This window comes from Channa argus, chromosome 18 (assembly GCF_033026475.1).
Source record: "Channa argus isolate prfri chromosome 18, Channa argus male v1.0, whole genome shotgun sequence".
NCBI lineage: Eukaryota > Metazoa > Chordata > Actinopteri > Anabantiformes > Channidae > Channa > Channa argus.
The window spans coordinates 19401296-19428233 of record NC_090214.1 but is presented as its reverse complement, the minus strand read 5'-3'; the positions used below and the strand labels follow the sequence as shown (position 1 = coordinate 19428233).

Genomic DNA, 26938 nt, shown 5'->3' with positions numbered 1-26938 from the left:
TTATATTTCTGGCACAATATAACTTAATTTTATCGGATAGAATCACAACTTTTAAAGTCTGTCTTAAAACAACACTGAGGTGGCCGTATGAAGGCTGAAAGGTCCTGATGAAAGATGTAAATTACGGTGGATTATACATGTGGCACGTTTAGAACAAAAAGAATGGCAGAGAAATTAAAACTAAAATGATGCAAAAAAATTGTTAACACAATCAAACTGAAAAAAAAACCCTCACTCAACCATTGATTTAAATCATATTTTATTTAAGTGCATTTTATTGAGCATTTTCCAATGAAGACAGATGAGACCCCCCCCCCCCCGAAAACCTGAAAGCCTATGTCACATTTCTACACCAGCAACGACAATAATTCAACCATTACAGGACCCAGTTCTAAGTCTTTTAAGACATAAGTAAAATGTTCATTTTCATTAAAGTACATGAAAATTGCGCAAGAACATCGCTGCTTTTTTTTTCATTTAAGATTGAGAAAACCACAAAGACTCAGGATTGTAGTCCAGTATTGTCACGATAACAATAGCAGCAAGTGTGGCAGCAGTGTGCAATTTTATTTATTTATTTTTTTTAAATGAGAAAATGGCTAAGTTTGTCTCACATTTTTAGAAAATGTGAGAAATATGGTGCTGATACACATTTGGCATCAAATTTATTTTGACTTTGTTTTACTTCCTCAGTCTAATGACTTATTTTTTAAAGGTGACCGTTTAATTTTTAAATCAACATCAGGGGCTAGAAGTCCAACCTACTAAAATTTATGAGTTTGTAAGATATTTTTATAGAAATGAATACATACCAGGAAATAAAAAAAAGTGTAGACATATGAAACGTAGTAAAAAATAAAATAAAATTTAGTTTACACTGGATTTTCCTTCATAAAAAAAGCAAATGGAAGAAGAACAAGTTAATTTAAGGTGGACATAATTTAGCATTAGCACAATTTTTTCCACTTATTCCAGGTCTTGCGTACACTGTGCAATCACATGAAACTAGTGTTTATTACTGATTAAATAATTAGCCATCAATCATCAGCAGAGGCAAAAATGATCAGTATTACGATTAAGGTCTGGGCTGATGAGAATGTACTGGGACATACGATTTCTGTTTTGTTTTGAAATTTGACATGAACTCTGCAGGCAGTAAATATTGAATTCTTTGTTATTTGATTTACCAGATGATTTTATTGCCATATGCTAACAGAACATGTGTGTGTATAAGTGTGTGTCTGTCTGTTCAGGGCCGGCAGCGCTGGATGAATCGAGGGTACAGGCAGACATCTCTGATGTGGTGTCGGTTCAGCAGCCAGGTGAGGAAACGCTCTAGACCCAGGCCGTAGCCACCATGAGGACACGTGCCATATTTTCTCTGCAATACAAACAGACAGCAGCCAGTTAACACTTTGAAACAAATACAATAAGACCAAATGGACACAACCGGGTGACTTCTTGACAGATGTGAAGAATCCACACATGTTGATTATTGCTCTCCCATTTCAGACATAATGTGTAGACATCTGAAAACATGCATTAGCAGACCTTCATCTTGTTTGTAGCAACTACAACGTTATTCCTCTCATGACTGGGGAAAAGAAACACTGATCCCTAGGGCTGGGTGATATATTGAATTCATTTTATTAATTTGAATTGTGAAAAATGAAAAAAACAACCATTACTGTTGGTTTCACAGATGCTCCTGGTGTTATACTCTATAATACTTATGGTATGTAAAAGGAGAACCAGTCTAGTTAGTAAGGTTTTTTCCTATGGCCCAAATTACTAAAGGAACGTTTATGTATGTCTTGAGTTCATATAGACAGAAAAAGACATTTATTAAGATTGTGAATCTTTCTTAACACTGAAAACATATACATAATAAAATATTTTATTTTTTTGGACATATCACCCAGCCCTACATCCGAGTCGCTCTGTGCCAGCAGGCGAGGCAGCTGCTTGGGGCCCCAGGCATGTAGGGACCCCCCCCCGAGAGCTGACAAAATTAAATCTACTTACACACAGTCAATACAACAACTTTGACTGTGTGCAAAGTTTGCCATGTCACTACCAGTTGCAGACCTCCCTAAGAGGACCCCTACTCTCACTCCATTGCAAGGTAGTGTATGATTCAGTGTAAACAACCAGGTCTAATGACCAGCTGATGAAAATGAAGAGAAGTTTTTATTCTGAGAGTGAAAAAACGAAGAACAGGAGAAAAAGCAAGATAGTGGTAAATGGAGCAGTGGACACAATAAAGAATTAATATAATAAACTAAATAGCGTTAGCTTCATGCTGCTAGTGTATCAAAATGAAGAGACAGTGGAATAACAGATCTTTCAATAGTATCAGATTATTTATCTTGTTTACTTTGACATTTAAAGATGAGCTAAGTTAACTAACTAAGTTAGCAGAGCAGCCTAATGTGTCCAGCTTTGCTGGAGTCACCAGAAGTCCACTTGTTAGCTTAGCTAGCAGGCTGCAACTAATCAGCTAACTCGGACAATACGTTTTCTGTATGCAACTGATGAAAGCTGTGTCTAACTGTCATGTGCTATGGGCAGTGTGGTGTGTGTTTTATTGTATTTTCTATATCTTAAGCATATTGGTTTTACATCGCATACATTTTTGCCTAGGACCCCAACAGAGTTCAGGATCAGTCAATTCTGTCTTACCTGGTCAGTGTACCAGTAGTATGGGGTTGAGTCAATTCCCTCCCTCTTGTATCCCTCCAGCAGCTCGTCAGCATCCCAGATACGCATCGAGCCTCCAACAATCTCACCAACATTTGGCATTAACACATCAACCTGTCAGATGAAGCAGTCAGTGAACGTTAGCAGTCAACGCATAGTAATTCTTGCACTTGTTTTCGATTAGACTACTTATAAACAGACGGAGCATAAATTACATTTATAAATTAACATAAATGGATGTTGTAATTTCAGAAGCATTAGTGGGTGAGACAGCCGCTTGTATGAAGTGGGGGTGGTAAAACTCATCCATCTCGATCGATGCACACATTTAAAAAAGTCACAGATGCAAATGGAGGGACATTTATATGGACATTTATATTTCCAAAATTGGACAAGTGCAACCCAACCTCTACAACTGAAATCAGGAAAAAAAAAAAAAAAAAAACAATGAACAGATGGACAAGTGTTATTTGCAAAGAATGCCAATAAGAATTGAAATACTGAGTGTTGAGTCTAGTTACAGTCACATGGCTGGACATCATGCACTGCAGAAGCCAACGTAACTGATGTGCCATTTTATTGACACTGACTGCAAAATGAAGAATCGCATTTAAAATGATGCACACAGACACACTGAAGGAAATCTAGGGACTTTCTGTAGCAAAACATGTAAGGAGTAGAATATTTGTGACAAAAAGCTTTTTCTCTCGACTGACGACGGCAGCAAGTTGTGTTAAAAAGTATATTGTTAATGAGGCATAATGTAAGAACGTGAAGTTTTACATGAACTCCTACTGTAATGTAGGAATGATAAAGGTTTTTGTACAGGGCATGACAGTGTAGGCGCTTACTTTCAAAGGTGGGTTCTTATTTGTAGTAAGTAGCAGTTTATTTGGAACACAGGGGCTTAAAGCTGTATAACATTTGATAAAATTGTAACCTTTTAATTTTGTACAAATCTCATGTTGCTCGCTGTCTCTCTCTCTCGACTGAGAGCACAGATACATAGTTATATTGTGATGAAACCTGGGATTTACAGCCATGATAGGAAGGAATTCATTTAACGTGATGGACATTATGGCTGCTCAGGCTGTCATAAGACCAGTTCTGACATATTTTCTGTTTATTTGCTCAGTCACTGATCCAAATAATCGAGTTTCGTACCGACTCAGTGAGGCGTCTGTCTTCAGGACAGCGCTGCATGTAGAAGGATTTGATCTGAGCTGGGAAACGACAGAGCAGGATGGTCTCATTGATGGCATCTGTCATGAGCCTCTCTGGAGCCTCAGGGATGTCCTAGGAGAGACAGGCGGAGACAAATGACAAAGAAGGAACCAGACAAGTGAAAACATGGAATTAAACATCATATTGAGGGCACTATTAGAGCTCCAAATTAATGACGTCCTGTTGTCCCAGGAACAGTAAAAACAGTGCCTGGGACACAATTATTCAGGATCTGGGAAACTTTCAAAATAAAGAAAATTACTGCTCAGTGCCTGCACCTTGTTGTTAATGGTTAACTAGAGCACAAAAATATAAATATCTTTACTTTGACTTGGGATATTAATTCGCTGACATCGCTGAGATTAAATATGAAAATATAGCTTCTTCTCTCTGAGTTATGAGTGGGGGTTAAGGTTAGACAAGTGTCCCTGCGGCAGAAAGGGCGCAGAGAGACCAGGTAAAGTCATACTCCTCAACTACACCGTAAATTATTAAAAACCTCCTTAAACAATCATAAACACTGTCTTGTCCACAACAACCACAAGCGTATTGGCGAATCCCCATCTCCAACAAACATGTTAGTTTACAAAGTTAGGTGAATGTATGTGCTGTACTTTGCCAACTATTCAATCTAATGTGCCACAAACTCTGGTGGACACACACACAGCAGCCCCCACACTCATAAACCAGGCAGGATCCATCAGCAGCAGACAGAGGAGGACCCGGATCAGTGATAGTGACTGATTTCATGTTCATTCTTCTTAAACTTCACCTAGTTTCCATTTAACTAAAGGAGATATTGAGTCCACGTGTTTTTTGTGCTGCTTTTGAACTGTAGTGCAGACAGAAGATTTTATTTATCAGTCCTTACTGACATACTAAATGTGTTGGACAAAATTAAAAAAAAAAAAAAACATGAAGTTGCTGGCTAATTAATCATTCCTAATATAAAGTTCTACTCTAGCCAGTTTATTACACATACATAAAGCTAATCTTTGAGCTTTTAACGGCTATACCCCAAAAACAGAGCTGAATAGACTAAAGATTACGATATAATTGTGACTATGAAGTGATTAAGAAACCTGCTGGTAACGAATTAAAAATAAATCAAACTAAATTTTTAGCTGTTACAGTGTTAAAACTATCAAATTCTCTAACGTGTATTCAAATTCTATATACACAATAAATTTCCATCACAAATGTCAATCAGACGTGTACTTTTCAGGTGATGTGTTGATTAACCAAACATTGATAACTAAACAAAGCAGGCTCTATAGTAAGGAAAACTGATGATACTGATACACATTAACATATACAACATATTGAACGTTTTCATTCATAAAAGAAAAAGTGAATAACTAGCAGAACACTGATGGTGTGAGCCACTGAAACAAGATACTGTATTAGACTATTTTTAATGTCAAAGGTACTTAATTTGGAACCTTGGTTAGTAGGTCTGGGACATTTAAAAGTAGGATTTGGGACACTTGCGGGATAAAAGTTTGCGTTTCTTTTTATAGAACAGAATACAGAATAGAATGTTGTCCACTTTAACAGTGAAAATGCCATAATGTTACTTTTCCATTCTCTGAACGACGTACTCTGAATTACTATATAATAAATGTGGGGACAAACAGCCTATGACAGTTGTATAATGCCTTGAGTTATAAACAGAAAGTCTGATGGTCCAATGGTAAATTTGTGTGTCCACATGCTTGTAGTTACTACCTAGTTATGGCCAAAACCAAGTTAAGCCCTTGGGTGAAGTGAGGACATTTTGCCAGCTGTAACAAGTTTGAAGTCCTGTATGAATGTTACAATTAGGTTTTAGGGTTAGAACTGGATTTAGGTTAGGGTTAGGCATTTTGTTGTAATGTTTAGGGAATACATCATGGCAATGAGACCTACAAACCTGTGTGTGTGTGTGTGTGTGTGTGTGCACGTGTGTAAATGATCCTTACCTCTCCAAACTCATAGTAGGAGCCATCATCCTTCTTGACGTCGTGCTCTCTGAGCCACTCAATAGCGTCAGTGTAGTTCATCCTCCTGAACGGCTTCTTGGGGGGTTTGAAGTTCTGGGAAAAATATCAACATTTTATTATCAAGTTGTTTCAGAACTAATTAACTGATCAAAATGATAAGATGGAAACTGAAACAACAGACACACAAAAAGGTTTGTTCCATAAACAAATTCATTGCGAAGTACCGGATTGATGTCATAGAGCAACTGGGCGGCAGGAGATTTGAGCACTCTGTCCACTACATCACACACCAGGTCCTCCAGCCTGTTCAGCAGATCCTCAAATGTTATGAAGGGACATTCAGCTTCAATATGAGTATACCTGAAAACAGAAAAATCAATAGAAGTGGACCTTTTTAATGTACTTTTATAGTTGGCATTTCACTTTTCAATACGTATCAAAAACTGATGCATATTGTCGATGCACACACAACAAAGTGCTGCATACAATGACGTTTATATGCAGCCCAACTGCCTGTCATCATACAACTATATAACATCCACAGAGTTTAGTTATGCTCAATCACTTGATGTTACTACGAAGACCATTTTACTCTACTGTCACGTGACAGATGTAGGGCTGAGTGAGAAGAAGGTCGACAATTATTTTGATGAACAACAGACAACCATACTGTAGGTAAATCGTTTTACCTAAAAGTATTTGATCAGACCAGATCATCACAATTCCCTCCTAGACTTTACTTTTTTTTCATTAAATAACCTCCACTGATGCCCAGAGTGCATTTTTCTGCTGCTTCACCAGCTTTTAATAATACTAAAACAATTTCTATCTTGTTTTTTTTTAACACAAATACTACTACTTAAATGTTGAACTTGTGTGTTTTAGTACTTTTGAACACATTGGACAGTGTACTCACTCGGACAGGTGTCTGCGGGTGCGGGACTGCTCAGCCCGGTATGACTGGGCGATGCAAAAGGTGTCGCCCAATGCGGGTATGCAGGTTTCCAGGTAGAGCTGGGAGGACTGCGTGAGGTACGCCTCCTCTCCAAAGTAGTTGAGGTTAAAGAGTGTGGAGCCGCCCTCCACCTGAGTCTGCACCAGAGTTGGGGGAGTGATCTACACCCAATTTAACACAAGCAATAAACCCACCAATGGTTACACAGCCACCGATCCTGAGGTTCGAGCTTTCTGATCTGCAAAAAATGTCTGTCTCTGCTGTGAGGCTCCACCTGAATATGTTCTGAGCACCTCTGAATTCGTACATGCAAAGTTTCAGAAAGTCTGTACTGTACTGAAGATTAGGATAATGAAAGTGAAAATCAGACAGCAATCAGTCATGAGTTATTAGTTGGGATAAAATATCAGTGAGGACACCTCACCTCATAGTAGCCGCGATTGAAGAAGTGGTCCCTGAAGCACTGCATGACAGTTGATCGGACCCGCAGGATCTTGGAGACGTTCTCTCCTCTGATCAGCATGTGTCTGTTGTTCAGCTGGACATCCACGTCTGACTCCTCGTTCAACAGGTTGTCAGCCCCACCTGCCGGAGCCAGGCCAATCAGCTCCCAGAAGTCACAGTGCAGCTCATGGCCTCCAGGTGCCTGGGAGAAAATGACAAGTAGATGATCTTTTTTACGGGCCCAACTTGCCTAGGATTTAATGGTTATAAGTCTAGTAAGTCATCTAAAAAGGGAATGCTATTGTGAAGAGGAAAATGGAAATGGGACTTTAGCCTTGTCCCAAACTTAACTGAAACTGGTTTTGTAGCTTCTGCCAACTTCAGCTAAATTTTAAACAGCTTTTCAAATTATTTAGGGCTAAATTTAGCCAAGATAACTGAAAAGTCCAGGCTCAATTCGTTTTCTTGGTTTCGTGTGATTCCTTCCTGCTTTCCTTTGCACATGCACACATGTACTGCATGTGATGATAAGTACAGCAGGTGTGTTTACCTGTTTCCCTTCGGGAACAGCAGTCACGGTCCCATACAGAGCCACAGTGCTCTCTGTGGACAACACCAAGGCATTGTAGCATTGGCACTGAAGACAAGAAGAAAACACATTAGTGACACTTAGTTGCAAATACAACCTCACTCAAGAGACAAATGTCACTTGAATGTATGAAACCTTAAAACTACTTAGAATAAATATAAAATATGCCTATCTCAAATGCATTTAATTCTCCTTTAGGTTTTGTAGTTAAATGCTTCATATTCCCTGCTTTAATGTCTGTCAGTGTTGTGGTTTTACTCTGGTAATTTTTTAAATGAAACTGAAGTATGAACATGTTATCTTAGCTTTTATTGTTACATGGCCAAAAAAAAAACAACGACAAAAAGACAGCACAGACTAGTAACTCAATGTAAAATGGGCAAGTAATGTATAAAGCTTTACCAGTTTGTCAGACAGGACACACTGGAGGAAACCTGTTCCATCTCTTAGCACAATGAACATCAGGTTCTTCCCTACAGCAGACAAAAGAAAAACAAAAACAAAAAAATTAGAAATAAATATACAGAAACCATATATAAAGAGACAAATCTTTTGCAGATATAAAGATGTAAAGATCTGATCCCATTATTTTTTTTAAAATGCATAGTTAAGAACAACATTTTCAACCCAAATACTTTTACTTTCATGCTTCTTACCTTGTCTCCTGAGACGATGGACCCATCCAAACACTTTGACCCTTTGACCTCTCTTTTGCTCCAGATGATGAATTTTAACCTGCAAAACGCAGTCACCACTAGTCCTTAGATCACATTAATTCAGGTTTAGATCACATGTATTCAGGTTTGGGTACAGACAAAAATATGCAAGTTGTTAACAACTAGTATATAACAATATAAACAGCCCTAACTGTAATGATAAAGTTTTCTTATTATTCATTAATACAGTATGAATATGCTCTATGACCATAGACCCATAAAAAGGAAGAAAGGAAGATAAAAAAACAATTTCAAAATTAACTTATGTATATTACTTACACTATAAAATTAACTGGTTGTTTGAGTGTTTTAGTGTGACCACGCATACGTTAGCTTTTTTAATTAATAACACATGCTTTATGAGGAAATGTACACTAGGGTGTCCACAGGTATAAACTAGTTTAAAGGCACTTTAAATTAGTTTAAGACCAAATATGCGATGCAAATGTACACCAAAAAAATAAAAATAGGCTACTTCCCAGAAATGGCTGACGGCAGACATCACAAGTAATGGAATTTGTTCATGGATATGAGTTACACCGACTGCTCCATTTGATTTATAGTTGTGTTTCTGCTGATGACAACTGCAACTACCTGACAATTTTACTGTTGTTTAAACAAAAAAACTCAGCTGTTTTTGTCTATTTATTCAATAAAAGCAGTCCTAGCCTGCTAATTTAAGCACAAAGGGCATTTTTTTAAATTTTTTTTAATTTCCTTGTAGTGTAAAAGGGTGGTGAATTGACAGCTCATGTTAACATGACACATGGTTCTGACGCAGGGACATATTTCCACAATCTGCTAGTGGTCCTATATTATGTACTTCCTGCTTTGCATGTGCAAGCTGAAACTCTTGCAGTGATGTGATGTTGTGTGATTAAGGGTTACGATAAAAATCACTAAATTTAAAATTTCTGTGATTGCCTGGCAGTGAGAATATCAAAAAGCTTATTAAGAGAGAGACTCACCACTTCAGGCTCTGGCAGGCTGGGGTCTTTCTCAATGACAATCTTCTTGGCTTCTTCCAGGTTCTTCTCTCTCCTCTCGCTGTCCTCTGCCTTAACAACAAACACGGAGCATTTACAGACACTACAGCTTAAACTGCTGTGAAAAAAAAACATCTTGAACAAAGTTGCTCAAAAAAAAAAAAAAAAAATCAAGACTTTCAGGTTTTTAGCAGGGGTAAGATGAAGCAAACTGTGGAAGACCCACCTCCTTCTTATCTTTGGTATCATTCTTCATCTGCTCACGGTTAAAAGCCTTCTTTGCGTTCTTCATCTGTGTCTTGGAGATCACTGCCCAACGCTAAGAAAGGTGATAAACGTACATGTTGAGAGAATTATTATGAATTACTGTTAAATAAAACCAATATGTAGTGTGTCTTTCAGCTTCAGTTTTTCCATTAAGAGATGGCAGGTAACTGCAGATGCATTTTTGGATGAATAAAAAATGTCTAGTGCATTTTTATGTAACATATTAAAAGGATTTTTTCACATATTTTTCCAATGTTTGTAGCAAGAGGATATGATAAAGTCTAAAGTCAATAATAATAATAATAATAATAATAATAATAATAATAATACTGACCTCTCCCTCCTTTTGTGACTCTACGTAAATGGTCGGGAATGGCTCCTTACCAGCAAACAGCAAAGCCTGCAAGGAAATACAATTAGTTGGTGACAGGGATATAAACGCAATTGTATCAACCCATAGAATATATATTATTATTATAATACCACCTAGTATCCCAAAAAATAACAACAACAGTGATAAACTGATGAGTAATTTACAGTCGATAACTGCATCGGTTTTAAATATGGGTCAATTCTGCTGCATAATCATCCTAGTAGACCACAGAGGTCACAAAGCACTAATGATTGTGAAATGGCTTGAATTCCTAAAGCTGGATAAAAGGCAGTGTGATGCCAGGTCACCCAGTTGTAATAGGCACCATTTCTGCTGTTAGCAATAAGTTGTGTATAATTATATCCATAAACTTAAATCTAAAAATGCCTGAAAACAGTTTCTATTTAAAATCAAATCAAAAGCAGTATGTTAGGCCTCATGGCAGCTTACCTTTAGAGGGGTTTTGAAAGGTTTCTGCTCTGTGCCATCTCCGTCCTGGTCATTGCCACATTTATCTGACACATACACCTCACCTGACAAACAGAAGCAGAGCGAGTCTCAGGAGAGTTACTTACAAAATACACCAAAAATAACATTACCATGTTCTTTAATGGAAACTTTTGGAAAATATAACAATGGAAAATATTTTAAAATAGGTTTTAAAAGAAGATTGATAATATAATCATATTAGCATGATGTGAAAGATTAACTTCCTTCATTGTGATTTTTTATCTGCATAACACCCCCTTTCTGTTCTTTCCCTCTACTGCGTGCAAATTTAATCTCATTTAAATAAAACTTCAAATCTGTTCTACAAAATAAAATGTCAGAGTCCGAGTCAGAAAAAAGGCTGAAAATCTCGCTTTTCAAAAGGACATATCATGTGATCACCAAACACTTGTATCTGTTTAAGTTATGTTCTCTGAATATAAAAAACGAATTTGGTTGTGTTGGTTTCAACTTGGGCAGCTGCAGCAAATATTCCAAGGGTGGAGCAGAATCGGTGAAGACAGCGAAAGTCTCAGAGCAGAGAGAAAATGTGTAGTGAAAGCCCTACAACCCTTTTACCTCCATGGTTTAGATTTGATACTGAAGTTTCTATTAGGGTCAGTGTCCAGAATGGTGATTGATCCTAAAATCAGAATTCTGATGATTAACTGCAGTATTAAAGTAATTACAAAAAGTTAGATGCATAAATATCAAGTCTTTTGTTACCCATCACAGTTGAAATGCGTTTTGGTTAAACAGAGAGTACGCACTTTTAACTAGCAAGATACTTAGCATACTAACCATTACTCAGCAGCACGAATTTATGAATATAAAACTGTAGCTGTGGGCACTGAATCATCCATATGGCCTCACAGTCAATACATCAGTGTACAGCTAAGACGCTGGTAGACTTGTGAAACCACACATGAATTTATATATAGTCAAAAATATGGACCTTAAAAATATGGACCTAACTAAATACAGCACGTCTATAGGTGTAACCAGACCAACTTGGTTCGTTGTGGCCGGTTAACGGCGAAACTGAAACAAAATGCAGTGTTACAGACTAAAGTATAGTACATGGCGTACTGACTATCTTACGTGGTCAGTTTGTCAGTAAAATTACAAAGCAAAGTTGATCAGAGAAGCCAGGGAATAGACTGACGCAGCCCCTTAGACGCTGCACTATATACTGACAGATGTCAGGGCTAAATATTAGCCTGTCTCACATTGAGTTTATCTGTGAATTTTATTTACTTAAATAGGTTTCGTAATTTCTTTATACTTGCTTGTTAGAATGAATATTGAACAATACTCGCAACATCAGAAATATACGCTAGGTGCTAACTGCTAACATCACTGAATATGATGCTACATTCAGGACACGTGTCTTTGGGAGCTCCCATAGCTAACTAGCTTTGAATACGCTGATTTTGACCTTACCCACTGAGACTCCATCAACACCTTTTGTTATTTCCGTCGCCATGTCAGCTTATGTGCCGAAACAGTCCGATTAGGAGGAAAAACAATATTTTTTTTTCAAAAAATGAAAATAAAAACCAAACACTACTACAGATCTGACGTATCTGTTCGACAGCGGAAATGCAACCTTGCGTCAGCCCTGCCGCAGCTCGGTGGGCGTGGACGTTCCGGTACTTTCGCCAGCAGTGATTGGCGAGCGTGGAAACGTCACTTCTACAACAAAAAATGTGATTGGTGGTGTTTGTTGTCAGTTTATTCGGTTACTCACCGGCTAATCCGCACTTTTTACACATTTGTTTTGGGCAAAATACAAAATTACATAAAGTAAATACTTTAATAAAATGTACAAAAGGGTATAAAAAAATATGACCCAATAATTTCAGAAAATAAATCCAAATCGGGGAAAATTGGGCAGCTGCAGCAAATATTCCAAGGGTGGAGCAGAATCGGTGAGGACAGCGTTAATGAAAGTCTCAGAGCAGAGAGAAAATGTGTAGTGAAAGCCCTACAACCTTTTTACCTCCATGGTTTAGATTTGATACTGAAGTTTCTATTAGGGTCAGTGTCCAGAATGGTGATTGATCCTAAAATCAGAATTCTGATGATTAACTGCAGTATAAATGTAATTACAAAAAGCTAGATGCATAAATATCAAGTCTTTTGTTACCCATCACAGTTGAAATGCGTTTTGGTTAAACAGAGAGTACGCACTTTTAACTAGCAAGATACTTAGCATAGTAACCATTACTCAGCAGCACGAATTTATGAATATAAAACTGTAGCTGGTGGGAATCATCCATATGGCCTCACAGTCAATACATCAGTGTACAGCTAAGACGCTGGTAGACTTGTGAAACTACACAGCCATGATTTAATACATAGTTAAAAATATGGACCTAACTAAATACAGCACATGTCTCTGGGTGGATCCAGACCATCTCGGTTCGTCGTGGCAGGTTAACGGCAAAACTGAAATCACATCCAGTTTTATAGACTAAAGTATAGTACTTGCGTACTGACTGTCTTATGTGGTCTGTTTGTCGGTAAAATTACCAAGCAAAGTGGATCAGAGAAGCCAGGGAATAGACTGACGCAGCCCCTTAGTCGCTGCAATATGAACTGACAGCTGTCAGGGCTAAATATTAGTCTGTCTCACATTGAGTTTATCTGTGAACTTTATTAACTTAAATAGGTTTCGTAATTTCTTTATACTTGCTTGTAAGAATGAATATTGAACAATACTCGCAACATCAGAAATCTTCACTAGGTGCTAATTGCTAACATCACTGAATGTGATGCTATATTCAGGACACACGTCTTTGGGAATTACCATAACTAGCTGATTTGACCTTACCCACTGAGACTCCATCAACACCTTTTGTTATCTCCGTCGCCATGTCAGCCTATGTGCTGAAACAGTCCCCTTGGGAGGCAAAACAATACAATTTTTATTTAAAAAATGGAAATTAAATTCAAACGCTACTGCCAGCCTCACGTATCTGTTCAACAGCTGACGTGCAACTTTGCGTCAGCCCCGCTGCATTCGGTGGGGTGGACGTTTCGGTACTTTCGCCAGCACTGATTGGCGCGCGTGGAAATGTCATTTCTACAATAGTGAATCTGATTGGTGGTGTTTGTTGTCAGTCTATTCGGTTACGCCCCGGCTAATCCGCACTTTTGACAAATCTGTTTTGGGAAAATAAAAAAATTAAATAAAGTGAATGTTTTACTAACATTTACAAAAGGGTATAAAAATGTGACGCAATAATTTAATTGCTTTGAATATGAGTCGAATGGAGCAGTGCGGAGATTATTGAAAAAACTCAATTATAATTAATTATAATTATATTTGGTCTTACTATTTATTAGATGCAATTTATTAAAATGCTACACTGCTAGTCATGAACATAATATTGAAAACCATGGGACAGAAAGTGAAACAGATGCAGTATTACAACAACAATAGGCTGTAAACATATTTTAGAGGCGGGCTGGTTCAAGAAGTATCCACTCCAGAGGTCATTGTATGATAAAACACTTAATTCCAGGTTCCACAATTGACCTGATAAAAAATTAAGTCCACAGAATAGGGTAAGAAACTGTGTACCTCCACAGATACACACACTTTCCGCACACACTTTTGCCCACGTCGGTCCATTCGCTAAAAAACAAAATATCGAATTATGCCAACCGACAAAGGAAGATGCACAGTTGTCCTGAATGCTGAGAATTACCACAATAAAGTAACCACGCTCTTAGACGACCATCCCACGTGCTGTATGAGAAGCTGAAAAGAGATCCCACAAGCAATTACAAGAAAAAGCTTATAGGCTGCTCAAAAAAGCTGGAAAGAGACCAAATTGCGAAATACTTGGCCACCATCCTATCACCATTAGTTGGACACACTGATCACAACACACTGAACTCAGAGAATTTTGCAGCCAGGCTCAGAGAGCTGAAACTGGATACTGATGACCTCTTTACCACCATCCCCACCATCGATGCCCTTACAGTCGCTAGGAAAAGACTAGAAGAGGACAAGACCCTCCACAGCAGAAGCAACATCAACCCAGATCAGATCTTCTCCCTCCTGGACTTGTGTCACAACACCACATACTTCAATTCAATTCAATTCAATTCAACTTTATTTATATAGCGCCAATTTACAACAAAGTCATCTCAAGGCACTTTACAGAATAAAGTCCAGACTACACAAGTATGTAGAAGCAACCCAACAAATCCCCCTTGAGCAAGCCCTAGGCAACAGTGGAGAGGAAAAACTCCCTTTAATGGGAGAAACCTCCAGCAGAACCAGGCTCAGGGTGGGCGGCCATCTGCCTTGACCAGTTGGGGTGAGTGGAAAGTAGAGAAAGAAAAGAAAAGAGCAACGAAAAGCAACAACAAAACAACAACAAAAAGCAACAACAAGAAAAGCATTAACAAAACAACAAAAAAGCAACAACAAAGCATTGTACAGGTTGTAGGACACAGAATTAATGGCATACAGTGGTGACAAATAAATGTATAGAGAAAAGCTAGTTCAGGTTGAGCGAGCAGTTTTAACTATAGGCTTTATCAAAAAGGAAAGTTTTAAGCCTAGTCTTAAAAGTAGAGAGGGTGTCTGATCCCCGAATTTGGATTGGAAGCTAGTTTCAAAGAAGAGGGGCTTGATAGCTAAAGGCTCTGCCTCCCATTCTACTTTTGCAAACTCTGGGAACCACAAGTAGGCCTGTATTCTGAGATCGAAGTGGTCTAATCGGGCGATACAGAACTATGAGATCTTTTAAATATGATGGAGCTTGACCACTAAGAGCTTTGTATGTAAGGAGGAGGGTTTTGAACTCTATTCTAGATTTTATGGGAAGCCAATGAAGAGAAGCTAGTGAAGGTGAAATATGATCTCTCTTTCCTAATCCAGTCAGCACTGTTGCTGGAGCATTTTGGATTAATTGAAGGCTTTTTAGAGAGTTATTAGGACACCCCAGAAGTAGGGAATTACAGTAGTCCAACCTAGAAGTAACAAATGCATGGACCAGTTTTTCGGCATCACTTTGAGACAGGATGCTTCTAATTTTAGCAATGTTCCGTAGGTGGAAGAAGGCTGTTCTAGAGATTTGTCTTATATGTGACGTAAACGCCAAATCCTGGCCAAAAATAACTCCAAGGTTCCTCACCGCAGTACTGGAGGCCAAAGTTATGTCATCTAAAGTAACTATATTGTTAGACAGCATATTTCTCATATTTTTAGGCCCAAAGAAGATGATTTCAGTTTTGTCTGAATTTAGAAGTAGGAAATTGTAGGACATCCAGGTCTTTATGTCTTTTAGACATGCTTCAAGTTTGACTAATTGGTTAGTATCTTCTGGTTTCACAGATAAATAGAGCTGGGTATCATCTGCATAGCAGTGGAAGTTTATGGAATGTTTCCTAATAATTTTGCCTAAAGGTGACATGTACATATTAAAAAGTATTGGTTCTAACACAGAGCCCTGTGGAACTCCATAACTAACTTTGGTGCATAAAGAAGAGTCATCATTAACATGAACAAGTTGGAATCTGTCTGACAGATAAGATTTAAACCAATGTAATGCGGTTCCTTTAATCCCAAATCCATGTTCTAGTCTCTGTAATAAAATACAAAAAAATACAAAAACGTAAAAAAATACTAGGCTCTACTAAGAACAGCTTTAATGGTTCTCATCTCTGAACACCTGTTTTGTTGGATTTATTCACATAAAATGATCTCAAAATTGTACAGAAATAAATTTACTGTTAATTTATCCTTCTGTTAATTTATTGCTAGATCTTGACCCTGGAAAACCTTACCATACATGGTCTCCAGTTAACACAGATTAGAAAAAGATAATCTTCTTTTAAACGATGAGAAGATAATTTAGGAAGATAAGACTAAAACCAATATTACTCTTATGTTTTTGATTAACTTTTATTGCCTGTTTAAATTGCATGTGATTGTTTTAGTAGTTTGGTTTGGATCAGTGCGTCTCAGCTCTCAGGTTGTTGTTTATACCTACCATATGAGGAACTCTGAGGTACATGGTCTTCTGTGTTTTTCAGCAATTTGGAACTTTACTGCCGCTTTACTGCAGATCTGAGGATTTGAATTCCACTGGAAAGAAAATATTAGTTATGGATATCTCACCATTTCACAACTGAGTGTGATGTTTCCAAAAACACTACACAAATACACCTACACCATTTCCTACAGATTTACTTTTCCTGCAAAAAACTACCAGCCCATCTTGCAAGCTGCAGATACCTAAAAGCAGATATTAATTTTCCTATGGGATAAGGATGTTTTCCATCCATGAATAATTTAAACGTTATAGCTGAGACTGGATATAGGGTCAGTGATTTTTCATCAATGGTTTTCTTCAGTTTAGTAAATACCTTACATATACTTGGCAGCATAGCATTGGCTTTCCTTGATTTTTTTCTAGTTGCAGCATAACTATTATACCTGAAGTCAAAGTTATTGTCCTCTGTCACCGGGTGTGTGTCAGTTTACACTAGCTTTTCCACATGTGCCGCCACATCCTTATCAAATTTCAATACTTAGTAACGCCATTAACTTTAGGGTTACTATCTGGTGTTGCTGAAACTCTGACTACCTCTGTCCACTGAGGTGCTGTTGCTAACTGCTAACTTCTAACATTTGTAGCACTGAGCTTTGGGACACAACAGCTGTCAGTGACTGACAATGTCCCCAGGAACAAAATTTCGGCTTGCATGTGTCCATTTTTGCCGCCTTTGGAGCTCAGGTAGATATTCCTTAGTTCGACATTCCCAAAAGAGGCCCGCCATATACTTGACTTGTCTCCTTCTTCGGTGGGCATAGAGATCCTTTTGCTGAAAATTTTGGGAGGAGGAAATGATTTGGTGTCAATGCCCTAAAGCCATTGGATCATTGGTCTAGTTATTGGCTTCCACATCACTCCATGTTGAGAGCTAGATGGATGATTAAACATCCAATTGATGTAATGCTAGATCAGCATATTTTCTGTTTTGGACATGTTTCATCCTTCCAGAAGCTTTTTGAGCTCTCACTAAGCCCACAAAAGTTTGTATTTTGAAAACCTGAACTCTCTATGTGGACATTTCAGGTAGCCAAACATGTAAATATGACACCAGGTAAGGTTCTATTAAGTGGGAGATCTGACATTTGTTGCCACCCTGTTGCTCCATGTGATTGTTAACCTGAGAATAAATGATTTTTAAAGGGTGGCGCATTTTTTTTTTGTTTTCATTGTCATTTGCTAAATTACAAGTATAAAAAGGAAAAAATAAAAACTCTTTAAATCAGTAAAGATCCCCAAAGCATGCATTTTTATTGTTTTCACAAATTTATATCAGAAATTGCAGGTTAGCAATTTGTTTTTTTATAATTTGACATTTACATCTCAGTTTTCATGCATTCTTTTTCAGGTTATGTAGTTTTCTTTACAATAATTTACGTATGGTAATAATACAGTCTTACAAGTATTCAAAGGAATCATAATGATAAAAATACAACATAAAGTACAACATAAAAACACTATATGGAAAGTGTACTGTCCCTAGATCAGGGGTCACCAACCTTTTTGAAACTGAGAGCTACTTCTTGGGTACCAATTAATGTGAAGAGCTACTGGTTGAATACGCACTTTTAAAATAAAAAAATTTGCTCAATTTACTGTTAATTATATGGTATTATTAATAATTAATTAAATTAATGATATTCATCTATGTGAAGACCACGGGCACCATGTTGGTGACCCCTGCTCTAGATGTTTTAGTCTTCTGTGTTTAAAGAAGTAGAGATTTCAGCAGAGACTCCATCATAAAATATTCCAAGTCCTGGACAGAGAGGCTGGGTAAAATTGGTCCGCAGTGTGTAGAGAAGAGTCTTGGTTACAAATATGCTGTAGAAAGATAGTGTACCAGCACTGTAATCCAGGTACACTCCTATTTTGAAAGCCTGAGAGCCTGGGATGGAAGTTCTAATGTTGTTATGTCTGAATTCATAACCAGCATTAGAACACTGTAATGCCCAAGACTTGTCATTGTTCCCAAATGCACTTTCTCTTCCTGCTCTGCTCATATCCTTGTATGCAACTGCTACAAACACTTCACGGCCACTCCACTTCACCTCCCAGTAACACTTCCCAGTCACAGTTTCGCTACACAAAACCTGACACCATTCAGTAAACCTATCTGGGTGGCTATAATATGGTAAATTGTTACGTGAGTATACTGCTTTTGCGGTACCATCAAGCCTGATCCATATATGTGCTGTGTTTGGATCCAGTGTGAAATGATATGGATATTTGAAGAAGTCACCTCTGGTTATGGGCTCTAAGGCATCTATTTCAGTCTTTGAGGTTTTGGTCCATTCTTCACTAAGAATGTCCTGTAGTTTATCTCTGACTGTAGACACAACTGCCATTACATCCTCAGGCTCACGGTACCTCAGATGGCACATACTGCTTGATGTAGTTTCAGTAAAATGGGACAGCAAGGTATATTTATGTAGAAACTGGATGTGATCCTCTGTGTGTGAGAGCTGCTCCAGCTCAGTGTCTTTCCTCTTCAGCTCAGCAATCTCCAGCTGCAGCTTCTCCTGGAGATCACCAATGAGAGTAATTTTATTCTTCTGATGAGATCTAATCTGCTGCTTCACTTCTATGAAGATCTTCTCACTGTCCCTCACCGCTTTATCAGCTGAGCGGTTCATATCCTCGGCCTCCTGCTGAAGTTGCTTCACTTCTTTCTCTCTGTCCTGCACTCTCTGTTGGATATCTCGTCGACTCAGCCCAAGCTCTCCCAGCTTCTCAGTCATTTCTGCTGCAGCTGAAACCATATTGTGACCCTTGTGTTCGTCCATGGAGCAGAGGTAACAGATGCACTGCTGATCAGTGCGGCAGAAAATCTTCATCACCTCATTGTGGCGGGTACAGATGTTCTCCTGGAGCTTCTTTGTGGGGTCGACCAACTTGTGTTTTTCAAAGGCTGCAGATTTATAGTGAGGCTGGAGGTGTTGGTCACAGTACGAGACCAGACACTGCAGACAGGACTTGCTGGCTTTCATTTTTGTCCCAGTGCAGAAATCACAGGCCACATCTTCAGCTCCAGCATAGCAGTGATCAGCTGGAGCAGCTTGAAGTCCTGTCTTCTTCAGATCCTCCACTAAGTCTGCTAACATAGTATTTTTCACCAGGACGGGCGTCGGTCTGAAGAACTGTGTGCACTGAGGACAGCTGCAGGTTTTTTCCTGATCATCTTCATCCCAGTAATTTTTCACACAGCTCATACAGTAGCTGTGCCCACAGGGAAGAGTCACTGGATCCCTCAGTAGATCCAAACAGATCGAACAGCAGAATTTTTCCCTATCCAAACGAATTCCTGGCTGCGCCATTTTACCTTCCACGAGAGTGAAATAATGTTACTTCCAGATAACCACTGCCCTCTACAACATAAGACCATTTGATTTCCTCCTACACTGTATGCGACCCAGCAGTGAATAGGGCATGTCAGCTATTGCACTTGCCATCATGTTGGTTACACCCATCTGTACACTGGCAGATCTTTAGAGGAAGCAGGAAGCAGCAATCATGTGGTCTGAGGGGGCTGGCTTTGTTTGAGAGCAGGATGGGAGGAGTATGTGAATGGCATACAGATTTGATCATTCAAAACAACCCAGAATCACTGTCCATGTGGACTAAATCCAGGGGCCTGATCATTTAAAAACATTACAAAAAAAAAAGACTGACAAGTCTACAGTTTTCTGTACAAACTGATACACACATGTTTTATGAGTTATCCCCAGTATGAGAAAGATCAGTGTAGAGAATCTCAGGTCATTTTTTTATGCAGCGGCACCACCTGCTGCTTCAATGAAGGAACCACCAGCTTAAGTTATTTATCTAGTTTTAATTTAAATATCAGACCCTCTTTATAATATTTGCAGGTGGGTTTATTAAAAAAAAAAAGAAGGAAAAAAATGTACATGACAATTTGAAATCTTTATTTAAAGCACAAAAAGAGAGAAATAACAAATTTGGGGACTAGGCTGACAGACTCAGAGCACAAACACAATACATAAACCAAGGAACTAAAAATAAAAAAAATAAAACTAGGACTGAGGGACAAAAGTATCAGAATATACACAGGATTGGAAAACCAAAGAGAAGGGGGCGTGAGACCTACACTGGCTTATTATCGAACACAGGGTATCAAAAAGGGTAAACTAAAAACCACTCTGAAGAGGAGGACAAACGCTGATTCAGCCCTAAAGAGTTAATACAAATTGCAAAGGAAACACAAACCAGATGAAAATTGCATTTATCATTAACATTCATGCCACCAAACATTTATTTTTTAAAAGAAACAGTGTAAAATATAAGGACATGAAGTGTCTATAATAGGTTCTTCAAAATGCAGTTTACTACAACGCTGTCCATGTTGGAAAAAAAAAAAACACAGTTGAAGGAATAAAAATCAATTTTAAACGCAAAAGGACAATCTCATTCATCTCCTGTTTAATATTCAAGTCCACTTGAGCTGACAAATTTGAGCTGTGGATCCCAAATCAAGCCCAAGTCCAGCATAGAGCGGCTGAGTAAATGTGGTCTGGACTCTGTGGAGCAGGGTCATGGTTTCAGAGACACTGTAGAAGGACAGTGTACCGGCAATATGATCCAAGTACACTCCTACTCTGGAGAGCTGATACAGTGAAGTACTTCTTTTGTTGTGTATGAATTCATTTCCTTTGTTGACACATTGTAACACCCAAGACTTGTCGTTTTGACCAAATTTACTTTTATGTTGTGTTTTGCTAATGTCCTCGTATGTGACCGCTACTGAGACTCCTGCTCCACTCCACTCCACCTCCCAGTAACACCGTCCAGTCAGACTCTCTTTACTCAGAACCTGAAGCTTCGTAGTGAAACTGGGTGACTCTGGGTCTCTGGCATATAACCCTATCGCCAACTGCACTGCTGATAACAATGTGGGTTCCATCACAGTTGCTTTTCTGTTCCCTTCAGATAACACCATTAATGTGTTTGCTGTCTTTGGATCCAGTGTGATTTCACATGAATATTTCAAGAATTCAGCTCTGGTCTTGGGCTCCGCTTGTGGCAAGAGGACATCAAGTTTACTCTCTCTCAGTGAGATCTTGGTCCATTCCTCACTAAGAATGTGCCGTAGTTTGTCTCTGACTGCTGACAAAGCTGCTGCTATATTCTCAAAGTAGCTGACAGGTTGTATGGTGATGCTGGGTGAGTGTGTAGACTGATGAAGATGTGACAGTGAGGCATAATTCTGGAGAAACTGGATGTGATCCTCTGTGTGTGAGAGCTGCTCCAGCTCAGTGTCTTTCCTCTTCAGCTCAGCAATCTCCAGCTGCAGCTTCTCCTGGAGATCACCAATGAGAGTAATTTTATTCTTCTGATGAGATCTAATCTGCTGCTTCACTTCTATGAAGATCTTCTCACTGTCCCTCACCGCTTTATCAGCTGAGCGGTTCATATCCTCGGCCTCCTGCTGAAGTTGCTTCACTTCTTTCTCTCTGTCCTGCACTCTCTGTTGGATATCTCGTCGACTCAGCCCAAGCTCTCCCAGCTTCTCAGTCATTTCTGCTGCAGCTGAAACCATATTGTGACCCTTGTGTTCGTCCATGGAGCAGAGGTAACAGATGCACTGCTGATCAGTGCGGCAGAAAATCTTCATCACCTCATTGTGGCGGGTACAGATGTTCTCCTGGAGCTTCTTTGTGGGGTCGACCAACTTGTGTTTTTCAAAGGCTGCAGATTTATAGTGAGGCTGGAGGTGTTGGTCACAGTACGAGACCAGACACTGCAGACAGGACTTGCTGGCTTTCATTTTTGTCCCAGTGCAGAAATCACAGGCCACATCTTCAGCTCCAGCATAGCAGTGATCAGCTGGAGCAGCTTGAAGTCCTGTCTTCTTCAGATCCTCCACTAAGTCTGCTAACATAGTATTTTTCACCAGGACGGGCGTCGGTCTGAAGAACTGTGTGCACTGAGGACAGCTGCAGGTTTTTTCCTGATCATCTTCATCCCAGTAATTTTTCACACAGCTCATACAGTAGCTGTGCCCACAGGGAAGAGTCACTGGATCCCTCAGTAGATCCAAACAGATCGAACAGCAGAATTTTTCCCTATCCAAACGAATTCCTGGCTGCGCCATTTTACCTTCCACGAGAGTGAAATAATGTTACTTCCAGATAACCACTGCCCTCTACAACATAAGACCATTTGATTTCCTCCTACACTGTATGCGACCCAGCAGTGAATAGGGCATGTCAGCTATTGCACTTGCCATCATGTTGGTTACACCCATCTGTACACTGGCAGATCTTTAGAGGAAGCAGGAAGCAGCAATCATGTGGTCTGAGGGGGCTGGCTTTGTTTGAGAGCAGGATGGGAGGAGTATGTGAATGGCATACAGATTTGATCATTCAAAACAACCCAGAATCACTGTCCATGTGGACTAAATCCAGGGGCCTGATCATTTAAAAACATTACAAAAAAAAAAGACTGACAAGTCTACAGTTTTCTGTACAAACTGATACACACATGTTTTATGAGTTATCCCCAGTATGAGAAAGATCAGTGTAGAGAATCTCAGGTCATTTTTTTATGCAGCGGCACCACCTGCTGCTTCAATGAAGGAACCACCAGCTTAAGTTATTTATCTAGTTTTAATTTAAATATCAGACCCTCTTTATAATATTTGCAGGTGGGTTTATTAAAAAAAAAAAGAAGGAAAAAAATGTACATGACAATTTGAAATCTTTATTTAAAGCACAAAAAGAGAGAAATAACAAATTTGGGGACTAGGCTGACAGACTCAGAGCACAAACACAATACATAAACCAAGGAACTAAAAATAAAAAAAATAAAACTAGGACTGAGGGACAAAAGTATCAGAATATACACAGGATTGGAAAACCAAAGAGAAGGGGGCGTGAGACCTACACTGGCTTATTATCGAACACAGGGTATCAAAAAGGGTAAACTAAAAACCACTCTGAAGAGGAGGACAAACGCTGATTCAGCCCTAAAGAGTTAATACAAATTGCAAAGGAAACACAAACCAGATGAAAATTGCATTTATCATTAACATTCATGCCACCAAACATTTATTTTTTAAAAGAAACAATGTAAAATATAAGGACATGAAGTGTCTATAATAGGTTCTTCAAAATGCAGTTTACTACAACGCTGTCCATGTTGGAAAAAAAAAAAACACAGTTGAAGGAATAAAAATCAATTTTAAACGCAAAAGGACAATCTCATTCATCTCCTGTTTAATATTCAAGTCCACTTGAGCTGACAAATTTGAGCTGTGGATCCCAAATCAAGCCCAAGTCCAGCATAGAGCGGCTGAGTAAATGTGGTCTGGACTCTGTGGAGCAGGGTCATGGTTTCAGAGACACTGTAGAAGGACAGTGTACCGGCAATATGATCCAAGTACACTCCTACTCTGGAGAGCTGATACAGTGAAGTACTTCTTTTGTCGTGTATGAATTCATTTCCTTTGTTGACACATTGTAACACCCAAGACTTGTCGTTTTGACCAAATTTACTTTCATCTTGTGTTTTGCTAATGTCCTCGTATGTGACCGCTACTGAGACTCCTGCTCCACTCCACTCCACCTCCCAGTAACACCGTCCAGTCAGACTCTCTTTACTCAGAACCTGAAGCTTCGTAGTGAAACTGGGTGACTCTGGGTCTCTGGCATATAACCCTATCGCCAACTGCACTGCTGATAACAATGTGGGTTCCATCACAGTTGCTTTTCTGTTCCCTTCAGATAACACCATTAATGTGTTTGCTGTCTTTGGATCCAGTGTGATTTCACATGAATATTTCAAGAATTCAGCTCTGGTCTTGGGCTCCGCTTGTGGCAAGAGGACATCAAGTTTACTCTCTCTCAGTGAGATCTTGGTCCATTCCTCACTAAGAATGTGCCGTAGTTTGTCTCTGACTGCTGACAAAGCTGCTGCTATATTCTCAAAGTAGCTGACAGGTTGTATGGTGATGCTGGGTGAGTGTGTAGACTGATGAAGATGTGACAGTGAGGCATAATTCTGGAGAAACTGGATGTCATCCTCTGTGTGTGAGAGCTGCTTCAGCTCAACATCTTTACTCTTTAGCTCAGAGATCTCCTGCTGCAGCTTCTCCTGAAGCTCTTTGAATTGACAGACTTTGGTTTCCTGCTGGGATCTGATCTGCTGTTTCACATCAGAGTTTATTTTCCCAATGAGATGCAGCAGCTCATTGAAGATCTTCTCACTGTTCCTCACTGCTTTATCAGCAGAGCAGTTGACATCCTCCACATTCTGCTGAAATAGTTTCACTTCTGTCTCTCTATCCTGGATTTTCTGCTGGATTGTTTGCTGAATTTCTCCAAGCGCTCTTTGCCTTTGAGTTCTTTCTTCTTTTGCCAAAACAACGTTGTGGCCTTTATGTTTCTTCATGTAGCAGAGGTGACAGATGCACTGCTGATCAGTGCGGCAGAAAACTGTTAACATCTCATTATGATGAAAGCAGATGTTGTGTTTCTTTGTGGGGTCGACCAACTTGTGTTTTTCAAAGGCTGCAGATTCATAGTGAGGCTGGAGGTGTTGGTCACAGTACGAGACCAGACACTTCTGACATGACTTGATGGCTTTCAGTTTTGTCCCAGTGCAAAAATCACAGGCCACATCTTCAGCTCCAGCATAGCAGGGATAAGCTGGAGAAGCTTGAAGTCCTCTCTTGTTCAGATCCTCCACTAAATCTGCTAACATGGTATTTTTCATGAGGACAGGCCTCGGCACAAAGATCTGTCTGCACTGAGGACAGCTTTGGATTCCTTTCTGATCATCCATGTCCCAGAAGCTTTTAATACAGCTCATACAGTAGTTGTGTCCACAGGGAATAGTCACTGGATCCGTCAGTAGGTCCAGACAGACAGAACAGCAGAGTTTCTCCTGGTCCAGCTGACTTCCTTGCTGCGCCATGTCCACGTCTCAGAGACAGAAAATATCAAATGCTTTACTTCTTGATAAAAGCTGTTCTCAAGCCAAAAAAACTCAGTTTGTTTTCTTTATTTTCACGGATCTGCACAAAATAGGTCTTGTCGCTTCACGGAACGTGACACATGCACAGAGGTATTTGTACAGTGGCAGATATGTGAAATAAACAGAAAACAGGAAATATCCTGAGGATATCCTGCTTTAGGAAGGAGGGAGAAAGAGGGGAACATGGTTTTATTGTGTATTGTAAGTTTCATTTCACGAAAATGAAACTATAAATACAGTGTGTGCACAAAATGAAAGGTAAAACTATAATCCTACAAAGTTCCATGTCCCATCTTAATTTATCACATTATATACTCCATGTACAGTATATTTAGATACATACACTGTATACGCTATATGTACTGTATGCATACATATGCCAAAATAATACTGTACACATAGCACACTAGAGCCTAATCAGAATAGATTAGTCCACTGATGTAACACGAGCCACAGAGACTAATCTCTGTGGGAAGTAATCATTTTCAACCATCCCTTTGTACAAATTCTGATTTGTTAGCCACAAAGCTCACTCAAGAAAAAGAAAACTGTTTCTGTTTATCACAGTTACACTTATTTAAACTAATGATGTATTATTCTATTTTTATGGATGAAGCATATCACCTTATTCAACAGTCATCATTGCTTTCTTTTACATCGATATAGTAATTATTTCAAGAATTGGTCTTCTTAATAAAGAAAAGTTTGTCAAGCCAATCTGGACTAGATTTGTACATTTGTGTTATTGACAGCATCAATTCATCTATTATCTGTAACTGCTTATATTGTTTATGATTGCGGGGGAGCTGGAGCCTATTCCAGCTGGCATAGGGCGAGAGGCAGGGCGCACCCTCGACAGGTCGCCAGCCCATCTCAGTGCCAACACAGAGAGACATGCACAGACGGACAATTGTTCACAACCACATTCACACCTACAGGCAATTTCGAGTGAGCACTTAATCTTACATGCATGTATTTGGAATGTGGGAGGTGTCCTGGATAAACTCAGAGCACAACAAGTCCATACAGTAAGAAAATACAGTTATTGTATAATGGTACAGGGAGGTTACAATATGCGTCAGAGAGGATTAAAAACTCACTCATTTAAGAAAGCATCAGCAAAAGCAGAAGCCAAAAGCCAA

At 39.1% G+C, this 26938-nt stretch overlaps 2 protein-coding genes across 3 annotated transcripts; both read right to left on the bottom strand.

Annotated features, from left to right (window-relative positions):
- Window positions 1-587: 587 nt before the first annotated feature.
- Window positions 588-13721, bottom strand: nars1 (asparaginyl-tRNA synthetase 1). 2 transcript variants are annotated; one of them, XM_067484408.1, is made up of 15 exons: window positions 13562-13721; window positions 10687-10769; window positions 10198-10263; window positions 9823-9915; window positions 9579-9668; window positions 8551-8629; window positions 8297-8367; window positions 7856-7942; window positions 7286-7507; window positions 6823-7022; window positions 6131-6266; window positions 5886-5999; window positions 3865-3996; window positions 2683-2814; window positions 588-1381 (listed from the first exon to the last, which is right to left on the bottom strand). In XM_067484408.1, the coding sequence occupies exons 1-15, from the start codon at window positions 13602-13604 to the stop codon at window positions 1250-1252; spliced, it is 1680 nt and encodes a 559-aa protein (XP_067340509.1). In that variant the 5' UTR covers window positions 13605-13721; the 3' UTR covers window positions 588-1249. The 2 variants fall into 2 exon arrangements, with proteins under 2 accessions (XP_067340509.1, XP_067340508.1); XM_067484407.1 differs by lacking the exon at window positions 13562-13721 and adding an exon at window positions 12169-12340.
- A 4286-nt stretch (window positions 13722-18007) lies between these two features.
- LOC137104050 (uncharacterized) lies at window positions 18008-26275 on the bottom strand. The gene is made up of 3 exons (XM_067484856.1): window positions 24055-26275; window positions 21260-22939; window positions 18008-20141 (listed from the first exon to the last, which is right to left on the bottom strand). Exons 1-3 carry the CDS (start codon window positions 25734-25736, stop codon window positions 18497-18499), a joined length of 5007 nt encoding a protein of 1668 aa, XP_067340957.1. The 5' UTR covers window positions 25737-26275; the 3' UTR covers window positions 18008-18496.
- Window positions 26276-26938: the final 663 nt, after the last annotated feature.

Bases quoted from the DNA above. Each gene is read 5' to 3' on its own strand.
- nars1 (XM_067484408.1), bottom strand. From the start codon at position 13,604: ATGGCGACGGAGATAACAAAAGGTGTTGATGGAGTCTCAGTGG. The intron at 9,916-10,197 runs GTCAGTATTATT...CACCTTTCTTAG, and splicing joins AGTCACAAAAGGAGGGAGAG to CGTTGGGCAGTGATCTCCAA. The intron at 1,382-2,682 runs GTAAGACAGAAT...TTTGTATTGCAG, and splicing joins ACTACTGGTACACTGACCAG to AGAAAATATGGCACGTGTCC.
- LOC137104050 (XM_067484856.1), bottom strand. From the start codon at position 25,736: ATGGCGCAGCAAGGAAGTCAGCTGGACCAGGAGAAACTCTGCTGTTCT. The intron at 22,940-24,054 runs GTGGACTTGAAT...CTGGAAGTAACA, and splicing joins GCTCAAATTTGTCAGCTCAA to TTATTTCACTCTCGTGGAAG. The intron at 20,142-21,259 runs GTGGACTTGAAT...GAAGTAACATTA, and splicing joins GCTCAAATTTGTCAGCTCAA to TTTCACTCTCGTGGAAGGTA.